The sequence below is a fragment of the Sceloporus occidentalis genome, unplaced genomic scaffold, assembly GCF_023333645.1.
Source record: "Sceloporus occidentalis isolate IW3139 unplaced genomic scaffold, rSceOcc1.0.p SCAF_8, whole genome shotgun sequence".
NCBI classification, from domain to species: Eukaryota; Metazoa; Chordata; class Lepidosauria; order Squamata; family Phrynosomatidae; genus Sceloporus; species Sceloporus occidentalis.
This window is the reverse complement of record NW_028316988.1, coordinates 7,822,303-7,840,552: the sequence shown is the minus strand read 5'-3', so window position 1 is coordinate 7,840,552 and position 18,250 is coordinate 7,822,303. Positions and strand designations below refer to the sequence as shown.

At 47.0% G+C, this 18,250-nt stretch overlaps 1 protein-coding gene across 3 annotated transcripts in view; it reads left to right on the top strand.

The window, feature by feature from the left end:
- The window catches only part of LOC149307759 (ephrin type-B receptor 2), a 102,666-nt gene that overhangs the window by 33,190 nt on the left and 51,226 nt on the right, over nucleotides 1–18,250 (top strand). For all 3 annotated transcript variants that reach the window (XM_089534394.1, XM_089534393.1, XM_089534392.1), the window contains exon 3: nucleotides 142–826. In XM_089534394.1, coding sequence (XP_089390520.1) covers nucleotides 142–826 — 685 coding nt within the window. The remainder of the gene's footprint in view (nucleotides 1–141; nucleotides 827–18,250) is intronic.

Genomic DNA, 18,250 nt, shown 5'->3' with positions numbered 1-18,250 from the left:
GAGAGGAGGCCGACTTAGCCTTTCATGGCTTCTACTGCTAAAAGAGGGCTTGCAACTAGCAAGCTTTGACTTGGAGCCCTGGTGCAATGTCCCCTTGCTATATATGCCAAGTTATAACTTTTCCCTCTCTCCTTTTTACAGTGGGAAGAAGTGAGTGGCTACGATGAGAATATGAACACGATCCGGACTTACCAGGTTTGCAATGTCTTTGAATCCAGCCAGAACAACTGGCTGAGGACCAAATACATTCGCCGGAGGGGGGCTCACCGCATCCATGTGGAGATGAAGTTTTCCGTAAGGGACTGCAGCAGCATCCCTAACGTTCCTGGATCTTGTAAGGAGACCTTCAACCTTTACTATTACGAGTCCGACTACGATGCTGCTACTAAGACATTTCCCACCTGGATGGAGAACCCTTGGATGAAAGTCGACACCATCGCTGCTGACGAGAGCTTCTCCCAGGTAGACCTTGGGGGACGGGTGATGAAAATCAACACCGAGGTGCGTAGCTTTGGACCTGTCTCCAAGAATGGGTTTTACCTGGCCTTCCAGGACTATGGAGGTTGCATGTCCTTGATCGCCGTCCGCGTCTTCTACCGCAAGTGCCCACGCATCATCCAGAATGGAGCCATTTTCCAGGAGACACTCTCTGGAGCTGAGAGCACTTCGTTGGTTGCCGCCAGGGGCACTTGCATTCCCAATGCCGAAGAGGTGGATGTACCCATCAAATTGTACTGCAATGGAGATGGGGAATGGCTGGTGCCCATTGGGCGCTGCATGTGCAAGCCGGGTTACGAATCGGTGGAGAACGGGACAGTCTGCAAAGGTAAGTGACTTTCATGAGGATCTGTTTGGTTCCTGAGATGCTGGCGCTTGGAGTGGGAGGAAGGGGAACTCTGTCGTATTGCTTTATTACAACCACTCGGCTTGAATTGGAAGTCCTGTATTCCAAAGGTGCAGCTTTTAAAGCTGCCCAGAGTTGACATAGTTGTGCTTTTTTGCTATGCCAAAAAGAACAGCAACAACAAAGGTTGTTGCAGGAACTTTCCAAGCACTGTTTTTCTTCCCATTGGTTTTTCCCGGGTGGTCGAGAACACCAGATTTGGACCACATTCAAGAAATGGTCCAATAACCATTCCATTTATATTGTAATCTTGGGCGATATTGCCTCTCTTGCCTTGGCTTTTATTATTGGTGTGTTCAGATAGAAAATTGTTGGGGAGTTAGTTGGCCAGTGATGTTGTTATTAAGGAAGGAAGAATGGTCCTTGTTTTACTTCTCACCAGAAGGGAAGAATCGATTCTAATAATACTGATATAGTCCTGAAAATAGATCCCCGCACCACGTCTTTCTTTCTGTTTCATGTTATAGCTGGAATGGCCAGAAGTGGGCACTGGTGAGGCAGCTCCATTTCAGGGGAAACTGGTGCTTGGCTCATAGTTGCTGACCATCTCATATTTGCTCTAGTCTTTTCTGTATGCGCTGGCGCTGGGCTCTGCTTTGAGTGAGGCACTGTGAGACATGAGCTATCCTTTTCCACATTTGTTGGCGACTTTGGGAATGTTTTGGACCCTCTAGATATTTTAGTCTCATGTTATACAGGGATGCGGTAGAAGATTGGACGGTTGGCAGTTTGAGGCCCAAGTGTTGCATGATGGGGTGAGCACCATCCAGGTAGATAAATAGGTACCACTTTGTTGGGAAGGTAACAGCATTTGGTGGAGTCATACTGACCACACGGCCATTGGATTCATCTTCCGACAATGTTGGCTCTTCGGACAATGCTGGCTTTGCAATGGAGATGAGCACCACCCCCTACATTCGGTTGCAACTAGACATTCATGTCAAGGGACTACCTTTACTTTTACCTTTAAGCTGTTATAAAAGACAGGAATAGATCTCTCCTGGATCTTGAATGACCCAGAGGGACCAAATTATGGCATAATTGCCCCTTGCATCCTCCAGATAACATTTCAAGGATCAATGTATTTTTTCCCAAAAATCGTTTTTGGACTCTGGGGGGATCTGAGGGGGCACAGATATGGTTGTGGGGACTCCCATGAGGTCTATGCACCCCATCCTTCACCCTTACGTTTATCGCATGGGGCTTGTAGAATGGGACCGGAGTGGAACGAAAGGGGGCAGAAATGGAACGGAATGGGGAAAGAACACATATTACCACATAGGAGGACGGCATCGATGCCACCAGAACTCCCCATCCATCCCACAGCAGCTGATTTCAAAGGACTGTTCAGAATCATTCTTGAAAATCAGCTGCTGTGGGACGTATGGGGAATGGATTGGGGACTTCCAGTGGCATCGGCGGTGTTCTCCTGTGCGGTAATATGTGTACTTTCCCCATTCTGTTCCCTTCCCGCCCCCTTTCGTTCCACTCTGGTCCCGTTCTACAAGCCCTGTGCAATAAGTTCCCCTATCTTATCCTTCACCCTACTCCTTCAGTCAACTCAGCTGATGGAACAATCTGGTTCCTGTTTGGATGATGCAAGTCTTTTGCCTTGTAACTCAGCTGACCACATTGTCAATGAACTGGGTTTCTTGAATGGCCTTCAACTGGAGTCTCCACATACCTCCAGCCGCAGTGTAACACCCTTCCTTCCGGGGAAAATGATCTTCTCCTGTGGTCATGCAGAGGGTTGACGGGAGCTTCCTGACCGCCATAAAATATTTACCTGCCATGAAAAATTTTGGCAGCCAGGCCAAGCCAAGCATGGCTAACAGAGACCTCAGCAAGATGTTACTGCTCAGCGTTTTGACATTTTTGAACAAATCGGAGGCAGCTCGGTGGTAAAACAGATGCAAAAGGCCTCCAGTCAAATCCCTAGCATCCCCAAGAAACTGTAGGCGAAAGACCCCATTCTGAAATCCCAAACAGCCATGGCTACTAGGTGGCAAAGAGAGCAGGCAACTACCCAAGGTATGGGGGTGATGGATGCCCTGTGCCAGATGCCACCTCAATGTTGTATTTTAAAAAACACTTCAAAATGCCCTTGTCCCATACTTTTAAAAAAGCCCAAGGCTTATATTATGACTAAACATTCTCCTCTTTGTAATTTCTTTTGGTTTGGGCCTTCAAAGTGCAGAAATAGTTTGCATTCAATCGACTGAATGGAGCGGAAGAAGAGAGGCAGGGACATAGTCTTGTCCTTCCCAGTAAATTCAGGCAAAAGTAAATTGTGGCATCCTCTCTTAGCTTGTATGTTCATTCTCATTAATAGCTTTTGCCATCTCAACCATATTCTGATATCACTTGGCCATCCATATCCCAGTTTTCGTCTACCAAATGTTGGCTGGTGTGGAGGTATTAGTGTTGTTCCATTCGGATATTCGTACAAATCTTTTGTCTACATCTCTCTTATGGTCCCTCCACATTTGCAGCTTTGACTTTGGTGGATTTGATTATTCACGGATTTTATTAATATGTTCTCTCTAGGAATATCTAGGTCCTCCAACACAACTCTCTGGTCAACCTTAACCAAAAGGACATAGAGATTCCTAGAGAGAACACTCCGCTAGGCATTTGTAGCTGCTCCAGTGCAATTCTATGGTCAGTGTCTGGCAGACGTTGACCACAGAGTTGCACTGGAGGACCTAGAGATTCCTAGAGAGGTGTTCTTGGAGGTAAAAACATAGTGCTTTTGTTATTTGTGGTTTTTCCTGTGCCCCTAAGCACAGCAAATATGGACGGACGAGTGTATATGCATTTGTGACTTCACAATATTAAGGGGAAATATGCAAACATGCAGAAGCCTCTTTGCATATTTCTCCCTGTTATTGTGCATATTTCTCCCTGTTATTGTGCATTGTACATCACTAATATTTCTTTGCATCTTTCCTTCATGTGCACCTCGTGTTTGCCCTAATATGCACATTTTGGGTTCAGAGTTCAGCCTTACAAAATCCAGAGAAATGCAAATACTGAAAGATGACGGTGTTCCAGTTTTCCCATCGATTCAGAAAGATCTCGTCTGGTCAATTTGTTTCGAGGTGCGAACTGAATGTAATTCTCCTTCGTCTCTAAAGCAGATGCGATGTATCAGAAGGAATGCAGATGTCACATTCTCATCAGCCTATATGTGTCAGACCCGCCCTGGTGCTATGAACAGTTTGGGAGGAATCAAATGTAAAAGTGACATCAAAGGAATTAATAGCGCTTATGCTAATGGCAGCTTATGGCAGAGCAGTGGGGGGGAAAAGTGCAGAGCGATGGAATTCTTGGTAGAGGGAGGGTTTGGAAAATGGCCATGCTGTCGAAGCTTTAGGCAGAGCTAAAACAGCAGGCCCATATACATGTAGATATAAAAAGAAGTGATTAACAGGCAGAATCTGAAGACATAAAAAGAGCAAAATGTTTCCTCTTCACACCTTCTTCAGTTGCTAAACAAACTGAGATGCCTGCAATGTTAAAGGCCAGACACAATACTCCAGGAGCATCCCAGAGTATAGAATCCTAGAGTTGGAAGAGACCACAAGGGCCATCCAGGCCAACCTCATTCTGCCATGCAGGAAATCCAAATCAAAGCATCCCCAACAGATGGCCATCCAGCCTCTGTTTAAAGACCTCCAAAGAAGGAGACTCCACTATTCTCCAAGACAGCCTCTTCCACTATCGAACAGCTCTTACTGTCAGAAGGTTCCTCCTAATGTTAAGGTGGAATCTCTTTTCCTCTAGATTGCATCCATTGTTCCATGTTCTAGTCTCTGGAGCAGCAGAAAACAAGCTTGCTCCATCCTCAATGTAAGACCCCTTCAAATACTTAAACAGGCTTATCATATCAGCCTCTTCTCCAGGCTAAACATACCCAGCTCCCTAAGTCTTTCCCAATAAGGTATGGTTTCCAGACCCTTCACCATTTTGCTCACCCTCCCCTTGTCATTTGGGGCCCTCCTTTGTGATGCCAAGTAGCTGTTTTCATACGTGTCTTACTGTGCTGGATATTGCCACCGATGCTGCAATGAGTCATGTGCTGTGAAATCAGAACAAGGTGCCCAGCGTCGATCCCATGCCTAGGCACTTTATTCTGACCTGGGGGTAGACAACTCACGCCAGCGGGGTGACATGTTGGAAACAGCTTCTTGGTCTTGCAATGGAGGGTTCCAAATCTTCGGGGAAGATCCAGAGCAAAAGGTAACTTTTTAAAACATGGTTGAAGGGGGTATAGATCATCGGTTCCCCATCCTCTTAGTGCATGCTCAATCCCCAGTCCTGGTGCAAACAGCCCAGATTCTGTTTGGTCCATTCAGCACCAAAACCACTCTATAACACCCTTAAGACATTTCAACGCCAGGTGGCTATTTACAGTGCGTCTCACTGTGTTGCCTGGCACGGTGGCCGCCACCAAGCATCACTTCCTCTGAGGTCAAAATATGGTGCCCAACCATATTTGATCGAGGCTGGGCACTTCATTTTCAGTCTCAAATGGTGCGTATGTGGCACAGCAGGACCCATGTGCAAAAGGGTGCCTGGTGTTGCACTCTAGATAACAAGAGGATGTTGGCGCAACTCTAGAGCTGGAACATTCATCCTGAGTCTACAGACCTCTAATGCAGTGTTCCTCTTTTCCTATAGCCTTCCACATTGCCCGACATCATTGTCTTTTCCAAAGAGGGGTGAACAATTTTCAGTGTCTCATTTTCTCCAGTTTGGAGACTGAAGGGAAATTTAATGGACGGTCAGAATTCTTTTTTTGGATGGGCAATGTCTTCATTCTGCCTCCACCCCATTGCTATACCATTGCGCTTATGAATGTTCGTGCTTAATCTCCCTGCAAGTAATGGCATATAACTAAAACTATGTAATACGAGCTCACGTTATACAGAGTCCGACTTTATTGATTTAAATGGTTCAGGCCAGCCTGAGATCTTTTTGATTATAGGGTGAGGAAGATAAATTTTAATATATAGTCGTTCATAAATTGATGAACAAAAATGGTATTTTTAGGGAGGAGAGGAAGAAGGAATGCGAAAAATCAGGAGCAGCCCAAGGAGAAGTCCTTTCTGTTGTTGCCAAAGTGCCTCCCAAATAACCAAAGGGGAAAACCTTTGACGCAGATGGCCAGAAACCAAAAGCAGTCTGAACCTGGACTATTAGTGGCCATGAGTTCAGAGGCGTCCAGCTGGCATCTTTCCGGGCCTAGTTGGCGTCACCGCCGAGTTTTGTCAGTCTTTTCAGGCATGACGGCTGCCCGAAATGCTTCGGATGTTTCTGACACCCTCTTGAGTGGGGAAAGTTGGCCAAGCCAAGCTTGGAAGCCAGGATAATGGTTGCTCCCAAATGGCAGTTTAGATCCAGAAGGTTGTAGATCAGGCAAGCCCGAATAATGTCAATTAATTGGGGACGAAAATGAAAAGTCAGCAAACAGCTGTCTCTGAGCGCGTTGCAGTTGAGGAGTGGCCACAGCTCAGTGGTGGAAGGCAAGCGTTGCATATTGAAGCTCCAAGGCTTTTGCCTGTCAGCTACTCAACCGGATGGAAGGAAACGGAGAGGAAAGAAAATGTTCACTTACCATCGTTGGTAGAGTTTTTAAACTTCTGCAAAATTTGAAGCCAAAGGCAGAAGGGGGGAGGAAAGTGCTTTGCTAGAATCTGCTTGCATCTGATGGCTAATAGATACATAAGGTAATGAGATTTACCTTATGTATCGATTCAGCATTCAGATGAAATGCTCTATTTTAGGGATAGGGGAATATTCAAAAACAATTGGAAAACGTGTTTTGGAAACGTTGAGACACTCTGTGAAAACTCATAGCATCCTTGGACTGGATGGCCCTTGGGGTTTGTTCCAACTCTATGGCTTTATGATTCAACGATTCTAGAGTTGGAAGAGACCCCAGAGGAGGTTTGCTATTGCCTTGCCCTGAGGCTGAGAGGATGCGACTTGCCCAGGGTCACCCAGGGGGTTGCATGGCTGAGCTGGGATTTGAACCCTGGTCTCCAGATTCCTAGCCCAATGCTCAAACCACCACACACTGTTTGATATTTACAAAATGCACACTGCAATCTTGTGCATTATTTTTTTAAAAGCAGTACGGCTTTTTCCAAAGTACAGTGCGCCTGCGTTATATGCGGACGCACTATATGCGGCTTTCAGCATATGCTGAAATCTGTGAGGGAGCCACACAGGAGTGCATGGGGTGCAAGGGGTGGCATGTCCCATTGAAATGAATGAGGCGCGTGCATGCCGCCACGCCGCCACGCCACCACCACATGCACAAGCCCCATTACTTTCAATGGGGCTCGAGCATATGCCTTTTGTTTATGTGGGGGGGGGGGTCCAGAACGGCTCCCCCGTGTAAAAAAAGGGTGCACTGTATACATTAAACAATAATTAAAAATATGTCTCCGGTTAGGAGCGGAGATGCATGCTCCACTACCCCAACATGCTTAAGTATACTTCATTGGTTATTTCTCAGCAAGGAGAAGGAATTGATTTGTCATCAATCCTTTCTCCCAAATGAATGGAGAAAGCAAACAAAGGATAACAATTATTTTCCGGGCAGAAAAAGCTCTTTTCGGTGCAAAAAACCCCCATGTGTGAATTTTGTGCAAAATAGATCCCAGATTGCGAATAGTCTTGAAAACGATGTGCTTTTTCGCAAACTTTCTCACAGCAGGACAGGAATGGCTAAAACGACGCATTGCTTCTCCATGTCGTGGAAAATGACATCCCAAGAACAATGGCAAATCCCAATGCTGGTGGATTCTCTAACTGGATACATGGACAAAGAGCATCTCCCTAGTCTTTGTGGGACACCCACAGGCCTGGCTGTTCTCTTCCCGAGTTTCCTCCGCTGCCCGAGTTCAGGCACGAAATTAGGGTCGCCGTGCCTGAATGAGATAAGAGGCAAAGGCCTCCAAAGGCTGGCTTAGCAAGCGTCCGACTCGCCTCCCTGAAAGCCAGGGTGGGCTGCCCTCTGGGAGGCCTTTCCTGCCCTGAAAGGAGGGCCTTTATTCACTCTTGCTCCCCCTGGAAGAGAAGGGGAGCCCACCTCCACTCCCCATCTCCCTGCAAACACCCAACTGCGGCAGCGCCAAGAGTCGGGAGTTGCTTCGCAGCTTTTTGTCCCCGCCTGGGAGAGCTCTGAGCTCCTTTAATTAAAGACAATTATTGCTTTCAGACCCTCTCCCGGCTCAGCAGCCTTGTTTGCAAACACACAGCTGCGGGTGCTTTTGTGTCCCTCGGCGCGCACAGCTCCCCCCACCGCCACCACCCTCCCCTCCCCTGGAGCTCCACAGAGCTGCCTCTATTATTGGCATCCTAGCTGAAACCGCCAATGAGGATGATGGGTAGAGAATGAAGCTTTGCAACGGTGCAAGGAGGTCTTCCATGGGAAAAGACATGGGGGGATGGCTGCAACCTCCCTGACCGGGCTGAAGGTGCCGAGGCTTTGGGACATAGAAACATTGAGTTCAATCCCCTGACAATGCAAGAATTCTCTGCCAAAGACCCCCGAGAGATGGCTCTCTAAGCTCTGCTTTCAAAAACTCAAGGCGAATCATAGGGAACACATGTTCCTTCATGGCAGGGGGTTGGACTGGATGGCCCTTGTAGTTTCTTCCAACTCTATGATTCTATGATTCAGTGATCGATGAAGAATTCTGCACACTTGGATGAGTTTTTCTTAGGAGCGTAGAGTTAAGAGGTGCCCCAAGTGCCATCTTGCCCAAACCCCTGCCATACAAGAATACACAACTATAGCACTCTTGAAAGATGGTCACCCAACCTAAGTCTGAAGACTTCCAAAGATGGAGAGAGCACCACCTGTTCCACCACTGAACGTCTCTTATAGGAATAAAGTCCATCCTAATGGTTAGGTGGAATCTCTTGTCTGGCAATTTGAACCCAATTGTTCATGTTCTGGAGCAGCAGAAAATAAGCTCACTCCATCTCCTACATGACATCCCTTTAGATAATTCAAGATATCAATCATGTCAATGCTCAGGCCCTGCCTGCACTGGCCATAAGTCTGGGACCAGTTTGAACATGATGCTCTGGAACCAGCCCCAGATTGACCATAGTGGCAGCTATGTATAGTGACACTGGTTCACATCTACATTGGCAGCCTGCATGAGCCAACAGGGCTGACACTGCGCCAGCATGTCCCCGGAGACACAGCCACTACTTCTGTACCATAGACTCATAGAGTTGGAAGAGACCGCAAGGGCCATCCAGTCCAACCCCATTCTGCCATGCAGGAACTCTCAATGAAGCATCCCCGACAGGTGGCCATCCAGCCTCTGTTTAAAGACCTCCAAGGAAGGAGACTCCACTACACTCCGAGGGAGTTTGTTCCACTGTCAAACAGCCCTTACTAACTCCCTGGATTGGACCATTGTGTGCCACTTCTACTCAGGGCCATGCAACCAATGAGAAGACAAGATAGAAGAACCCCTAAACACATGCCTCCTCACTTCCTCCTTAGAGTGACCTAATAACTAGAAACTGAATCTCAGATCTGAATGATTAATAAGTTATCCGTTATGATAATTAAGCAATGATTTTCTTCCTTCAAACTCCTCTTAAACACTTAGGACATTTTCACATGGCCAAAAGTGACGGGAGCATAGCAGGATGCTCCTGGCACTAGCATGCAATTGCACAAAGATTATCAGACGGTGTTGCATGACGTCGCCATAATTGCATCATCATTCCACAAAGAAAGAGTAATTCTAGCACCGCTTTTTATTCACGGAACTTGCCCGTGAATGAATCACGGTGCTAGAATTACTCTTTATGGTGCAGTTGTGGTGATGTCGCCTAATACTCTTCATGCAATTTCCCGATAGTGACGGGAGCATCCTCACTATAGTCCCGTCAGTTTTGAGTGTGTAAAAATCTCCGTGCTTTTCTATGCAAATTTTCGGGAAAACTCCCATCATCTTCTTAACATTTCACAGATGAAAATCAGGACATGTGGCCAATATCAACATCAGAGTGTGGTCAAGTCAACAAAAGAGGAAGGACACCCAATATAGGAGAAACTGCAGCAGTTTGCTTTTGCCTGAGCCTACTGGGAAGGGTAGGATTTTGTCCCCTCTCCTCTTGCTGAATTCATTCATTGCAAACTACTTTGGCACTTTGAACTCAGTTTGCAGCAACGGAAGTAAGCTGAGGACAACAGGAGAAAGAGTGAGAAGGACAGAGATACTGGGACTTTTAATGGTAGCGGATAAAATGGGATGACAAGGGAATTAATTGGGACTTTCTCTGTCCAGTCCTAGTTTCTATGTTCTGTTGTAACCCAACCTAAGTTTAGTTGCAGACTAAACATACACAACGGAAGTATATTCCCCCCCCCCCACCACCACCACCATTTACCTTTGTTGGGACAAGACTGAAGATCTGGATATGAACATAATGGATAGAGTGAAGGCGACGTTTGTAAGAAAGGAAGCAGCTGTTAGAAAGAGACATAAATTCCATGCTACAAAATTCATTTACGGGAACATATGTATGGATTACAGCTCGACGCAAAAACCCAAACACGAGCTCTAGGCGAACGGAGAGAAAGGAAACCTCAGATGCTTGAAATGTGGCGCTGGAGAAGAATGTTGTAAAGTGAGCTGAACAGAAAGGGAAATGAACAAAGGGATTTGGGACAGGATCAGAGAGAGAGAGAAAGAGCGAGACAAGCTGCGGAGAAGGGGAAAAGCAACGAAGCATGATAGGATGCACATATTGAGAAATGGGGGCTTCCATAAAGAGGACGTGCAACTCAGTCTTGCAATGTGCCTCTCTTAACTCCTAACAGGAGTGTTTCCATGCAAAAGTCCAGATAGCTAGGCAATGTTGCTGGATTTGCAAAATTGCAAGGTGTCTGGTATGGGTTGTATCCGACAGACACTGACCATAGAGTATGGAGGAGCTACAAAGGTCTAGTAAAGTGTCCTCTCTAGGAATGTCTAGGTCCTCCAGGGCAACTCTGTGGACAACGTCCAACAGACACTGACCATAGAGTATGGAGAAGCGACAAAGGTCTAGTAGAGTGTTCTCTCTAGGAATCTCTAGGTCCTTCAGTGTAAGGTTTAGTTAAAGTTGACCATAGAGTTGCACTGGAGGACCTAGATATTCCTAGAGAGAACATATGAATCAAATCTGTGACTAATCAAATCCGCAAATATCAAAGCCGCAAATATGGAGGGATTTTCCAAAAAGCAAACCATGATTTTGCCATGTTATATAATGGACACCATTCCACTATGCCATTGTATTTAATGAGACCTGGGCATCCGTAGATTTTGGGGATCCATGGGAGCTCCTGGAACCAAACCCCAAGGACCCACTCTATTATTATTATTATTATTATTATTATTATTATTATTATTATTATTATTTTAAAGGAATCAAGGCCTGACTCCTGGGACTTTCTGTTTATTGCTTGCGAATCCCCCTTTCATTTGATTATTCCATTCTTTCCAGGCTGCAAATGCGGAGTTCCCCGGGGGCCTCCTGGACAGGCTCTTAAACCTTCTCATTTGCTTTGGAGACAATGGGAGGCCAGGCTGCCTGTTAAAGTCATTCACACTTTATAGGGCGGGAGTGTGCATTTCAAACTGGCCAAGTGAGAGTTAGGAAGGAAAAAGAGCTCCGAAACCATGACCCAGAAGTTCTTCCATGCCCAAAATACACCCCCCCACCCCCCCATGCCCGTTTCTTCTTTAAAATCCTGCCCCGGCTGCTATTTGCCCCTGAATATGGTGGTTGGTAATAAGTTTCTCTAAAGATGCCAGCGAAATGTCAGGAATAAACTCTTCTAGAACATGGCCACATGGTTCCAAAAAGATGCCAGCCATGAAAGCCTTTGATTTCACAACTCACAAGTCACTAGGGTTTTTTTTTTTTTTGGGGGGGGGTTGTGTTGTTCTTCTTCTTGTTGTTGTTTCTATGATTTTGATCAGAGATTAGGGAACGTGCAAAAAGGGCAAAAGATCATTCCATTTGTGCTCACATTTGGCAATTGCAAATAAAGTTGGTTCACGTTAAAATGCAAATTGCACAACCGTCTCCCTTACGCTTTTTCAAACGATCATTCCAGGACTGAGTTATATTTGGACTCTGTACCTGATACCTTCCCCAACCTTTCTGAGTGCAGAACAAGAAAGTCAGCCTTTGTCTCTACAAGGCTGGCAAATAGCCCGAAGCCGATGCTTTCTCTTGGTCAGGTTATTTTTGTGCGACTGTGTTTGTGTATTAAAAGTAATGCAGCCGAAATGTTCCGAGCGGCGAGCAGTAAGTCTCAGCAGAGGAGCCAAGAGCAGGAGTTTGCATGGCACAACTATGAGGATCAAGCTCTGAGGAATATAACTATAAAGGGATTGGTGTTACGTTTTGTATTTCCTCTGCCTTGGATCAGAATGGGAAACGGACTGTGGCCATAAGAGGCCATAAGACATGGATGCCCACGTTTCCCCATTTCTGAAAACATTCAGCCATTGTTTCTTTGGCCCTGAATGCATTGCGAGGCAGTTCATCCAATATGAACTAGCAACATTTATTTACCGTTGACTAGCTATGTATCCACATTGCAGAAATAAAGCAGCTCGACACCACTTTGGTCGCATTCCCACTTGGAAATAAATCACTTTGATCGGTTCAGCGGCGGAGTGTGGTTCATGCTACATTTGCCCCGATCGCATTTTCTTGCTGCACAATAAAATAAAATAACCCGTCTGTAGTTCACATTCATGAATGAATTGATTCAAAATGGACCCGCTCCAGCCGGCCAAAGGGCAACTTTAAATTGATTCTGGTCCGCATCTGGTTCGCACTTGCACAGAATCAATTTATCCAAAAAGACGTGGGAAAAATCAGCGTCAAAAAGATTCAGGTTAAATGGATCTAGCGCATGGCCCCCCGCTCCGAATTGCTTCAGAAATTTGGTTCAAGTGCGGACCAGGTACATTTAAACCGGTTCAAACCAATTTGTGATCCGGTTTAAAAGGTAGTGGGAATGAAGGCTTTAACTGCCATGTCTCTCATGCAGAGACTCCTGGGACTTTGTAGTTTGATGGAGCCCCAGAGTGCATTAACAGACCAGGCTGACTACCTCACCAAACTACAAATCCTAGGATTCCACAGGATGGAGCCATGACCGTGAAAGTGGTGTCAAACTGCTTTATTTCTGCAGTGTGGAAGAGCTATAAGTGATCTGGTCTGTCGTCTCTATTTGTAGGTTGAGTCAAATCAAGAAAGTTAGGAAGAAAGTGTATTCTTTCTCCTTGTCCAAAGCGCAACAGCTACGAAGTACCTCTCTGGGGAAAAATGCATACAAAAATGTATATGATATCAATGTATGGCACCTTTCATAGCATACAAAATGGTATATGTTAGAGGAAGCACTGGCCTTTCTTTATCTTTGCCTTTTTTGCAATCTAGGGGAAATTGTATAGGAAAATAGACACACCATTTTCCTATGGATTGCTTTCAAAAACAGCAAACCATTCCAAAACGGAGAGAGAAAGAGAGAGAGAGAATGTGAACTGAATGCATTTCTACTCAGTTATAGAACACAAAACCAAAAGACTCACCTATTCCTAGCTACATGTATTAAGAAAAACCCGAAACGACATTGTCTGGCTCCAAATCCATCAGTAAGTTATAATGATATATTCTGATTTTTGGAAGGAGCTGCCGCAGCTGAAGCTAATTAAGCGCTATTGAAAACAAACAAGCGTTTCCATTTTGTTTTCTCTGTATTCTAATTCATAGTTCAGACCCGGAATTGTTCATAGTAAACACAATCCAGTGGCGCAAAACGGTCCGTTTTGGAAAAGTCAGTGCAACACGTCTATGTTTCAGCATACGATGGCCTATAGCAAATAGGTGTTATATCCAGAGGACAGGATCAAAATTCAAGGTGACCTGAATAGATTAGAAAGCTGGGCCAAAGATAACAAGATGAATTTCAGTGCGGAGAAATGTAAGGTACTGCACTTAGGGCAGAAAAATGAAATGCATAGATATAGGATCGGGAACACCTGGCTTAACGGAACTAGGAGTCCAAGTAGACCACGAGCTGAACATGAGTCAACAGTGCGATGCGGCAGCTAAAAAGGCCAATGCGATTTTAGGCTGCATCAAGAGAAGTACAGTCCGCCCTTGGCTTATGCGGTGGATCCATTCCGGACACCCCTGCATAAGCCAAATACCGTGAATGCTCAAGCCACATCCAAGTGAATGGGGCTTGTGCATGTGGCAGTGTGGTGGTGCGCAGGCACCATGGGTGCACGCTCCATTCATCTGAATGGGACGCGCCGCCCCTTGCGCCCCATATGCTCTCGCACGGCTTTCAGCATATGTGAAAGCCGCATATAGCTCGCCCGCGTATAGGGTTGCCATAACCCGGCTGCAACTGGGTTTTTCCCGGCTTTGGCGGCACCTGCCCGGTCATGGCACGGGTGCAGCCAAAAACCGGGAAAAGCCCGGTTGCAGCAGGGTTGCTAGGCAACCCTGGGGCCTCGCTGCCCTCCTCCTCCTCCTCCACCGCGCATGGCCGCGCGGAGGAAAAGGAGGGCAGTGAGGCTTGGGGCGGAGGAGGCTGCAGGGAGGCGGCGCCTCTTGGGCGCAGCCGCGCCAACCTCCCCGCCTCCCTGCAGCCTCCTCGCCTCCTTCCTGGTCTCCGCGGGGGCCAGGAACGAGGCGAGGCCCCGGTCATCGCCGGCGGCCTGCTCGCCTCCTTCCTGGTCTCCGCGGGGGCCAGGAACGAGGCGAGGCCCCGGCCATCGCCGGCGCTCTGCTCGCCTCCTTCCTGGTCTCCGCGAGGGCCAGGAACGAGGCGAGGCCCCGGCCATCGCCGGCGGCCTGCTCGCCTCCTTCCTGGTCTCCGCGAGGGCCAGGAATGAGGCGAGGCCCCGGCCATCGCCGGCGCTCTCCTCGCCTCCTTCCTGGTCTCCGCGGGGGCCAGGAACGAGGCGAGGCCCCGGCCATCGCCGGCGGCCTGCTCGCCTCCTTCCTGGTCTCCGCGGGGGCCAGGAACGAGGCGAGGCCCCGGCGATGGCCAGCGCTCTCCTCGCCTCCTTCCTGGTCTCCGCGGGGGCCAGGAATGAGGCGAGGCCCCGGCGATGGCCGGCGCTCTCCTCGCCTCCTTCCTGGTCTCCGCGGGGGCCAGGAACGAGGCGAGGCCCCGGCCATCGCCGGCGACCTGCTCGCCTCCTTTCTGGTCCCTGCGGGGGCCAAGAAGGAGACGAGGCTCCGATCCTGGCCTCCGATCGCGGCGAGGCCCGGGGCCCAGGCGGGGAGGGAAAGCCTCCTTAAGTGGAGGCTTTCCCTCGCTGCTTGGCTTCTGCTCCCCGCCGCGATCGCGAGGGGAAATGTAGGAAAATTTTTTCAAATGACACAGGCACACTGTATAGTCTCTAGATCAAGGGAAGTAATAGTGCCATTCTGTTTTGCTTTGGTCAGGCTTCACCTGGAATAATACTGGGTCAGTTCTGGGCACCACAATTCAAAAAAGATATTGACAAACCGAAGCATGTCTAAAGGAGGGCCACCAAAATGGTGAAGGGTCTGGAAACCATGCCCTACGAGGAAAGACTTCTCTAGAATGCCGTTCTAAATACAGTACTTCTCAAAACTACAAATCCCAGATTTCCCTAGGCTAGAGCCAGGAGAGTTAAACTGGTGTCAAATTTCTATGAGTGTGTATGGCCTCAATCCAAATCCAATTGCTAGTCCCAACCAAAGACCATGCATTGAATCAAGGGCCCATGTCTGTGGAATAGAGCTGAAAGAGTGTTCTCGCATATGGCAAATGTGCCAAATGGAATACAATGCGGTTGTAGATCTCTGCCACCAGAGATTAATTGAAAAGCCAGACAGGTTCGGAACAGATGATTCTGTCTATTTCCAGCCGGTCAAACAACACCAAGAGAGCAAGGCAAGTCCCCAAATCCCTGTGTTTATTAGACTTGTCCAGCATGGTTCAGTAATATATATATATATATATATATATATATATATATGTATCCCTTCAGAGGCAATCTAATTTAAAGTATATTAAAAAGCATGGATGCATGCTAGCAGACCTCTTGGAAAGAACAACGACAAGCCCTCCGACATTTCACAAATGAAAACTAGCATAAGTAAGGATGCACCGTATCAGAGCATGGTCAGAAGAATGTGGCCAGGCAACAAAAGGCAGATATCGTTCATGACGAAGAACACACAAAACCTTTAAGCAAAGAAACCCTGAGATTTCATGCCCTGAATTTAGGAAGGACAAGACTCTCTCCGCTTCTCTCTTCTCCCTTCCACAACTAAGTGCAAACTTCGTTGTTGTTGATGTTGTTGTGTGCCTTCACATCATTTCCAACTTATAGCGACCCGAAAGCAGAGCTATCATGGGCCAGTTTTGCATTGAATCTGGACCATCCTTTCCTTAAAGCGCATTTAAAAAAACTCCGTTTGCTTCCAGGAAAATCTGGGGCACTCCAGAGTGAAACTGGGCAGCTGTCTACACTTGCATCCTGCTGTGCCACTTGGCACTCTGTATCTCCATTGTGGAAAAAAGCCCCCTTAACGTTATTTAAATGAATATTTTAATATGTCTATTAAATGTGCCTTCTCTCCATGTACATATTTAAAAGGGCATTCCCTCCTAAAAGATGTGCTTCAGCGTGCGCATGGTTCCGTTTCCGCGGCCAAAAGCTGGGTTGCAACCTGTTGGCTGTTAGTGTGGATTTATCTCAGAAATGGACGAAGAGAAGATGCCAGCCACAGATGTTGGCGAAACGTCAGGAATAAATGCTTCTAGAACATGGCCACATAGCCCGAAAACCCCACAAAAAACTATAGATGCCGGCCATGAAAGCCTTTGACTTCACATAAAAACTGTTCTCCAACTGCACTAGGTCAGGTTGGGCTCTTGTCGTCCTTGCCTTCCTCTCCTGCCTGGCATGCCAAGGATTCTGTCCCACTGGCCTTCAGCGTTTTGCGATGTTTGTGCGTCTGTGCGTCTGCTTTTTCTAAGTCCCGCTGTGGGCGCTAAGCCCATTGCCATGGAAACTGCTTTAGGCAGCTGGAATCTGTGCCCTGCTGGCACGGCTGGCAAGATTTGCTGGATGAATCCTCTGCTATCGCTTCATCCCTTGCAGGATGCGGCGCTAGAATGGCGGTCCAGCCCCATGCATCAAAAATATAAAACTAGTGATCTCTCTTTGCCTTTTCCTCTGCATCTGAGGAAGTAGGTCAAGTCTGCAAAGCATATGCTACAACTTCTTTTGCGCAGTTAGGGCCTGAACAGACAGGCCAAAATCAAGCTGCTTCGGGTCACTTTGGAGGTATGCTGTTTAAATGACACACGCATCTTAAGAGGCCAGAAGCTGCACTAAAGCTGCGCTCCAGTCCTTAGGATTGGAGCATGGCTTTGGTGCAGCTTCTGGCCTGTTAGGATGCATGCATAATTTAAACAGCATACATCCAAAGTGGCCCAAAGCAGCTTTATTTTGGCCTGTCGGTTCGGGTCCTTAAGGTGCATACAAATATAGGAGGGGTGACAACCGGTGTGACAGCAGTGGATGTGAAACGAATCTAGGGATCTCATTAGACCAAAAGATAATAATGCATCCACGATGCAATGTGGCAGCCAAAATAATAATAATAATAATAATAATAATCCCAATATTTATTTTATTGTTATTATGGTATTTATACCCTGCTCTTCAGCCTTAAAGACTATCAGATTGGCTTACGACAGTTATTTTTAATTAGATGGTTCCCTGCCCTCAGGCTTACAATCTAAAGAATACAATTCCAGGCTACATCAAGAGAAGCATAGTATCCAGATCAAGGGAAGCTCCATTCGGCTTTGGTCAGAGCTCACCTGGAATACAGTGGGCCCTTGGTATCTGCTGGGGTTTGGTCCCAGGATCCCCTGTGGATACCAAAATCCATGGATGCTCAAATCCCATTGGCAGAGCAAAATGGCGTCCCTTATATAAAATGGCAGAATCAAGGTGTGCTATTTGGAGTTTATACTTTTTTGAATATTATCAAGTCATAGATGCTTGCATAAAACAATCCATGGATAAGGAGGACCAACTGTACTGTGTCCAGTTCTGGGCATCATGGTTCAGGAAAGATATTGACAAGATGGAATGTATCCAGAGATAGTCGAAGGCTTTCATGGCCGGCATCCATAGTGGGTTGTTCGGGCTCTGTGGCCATGTTCGAGAAGAGTTTCTTCCTGACGTTTCGCCAGCATCTGTGGCTGGCATCGTCGGAGAATACATTCTC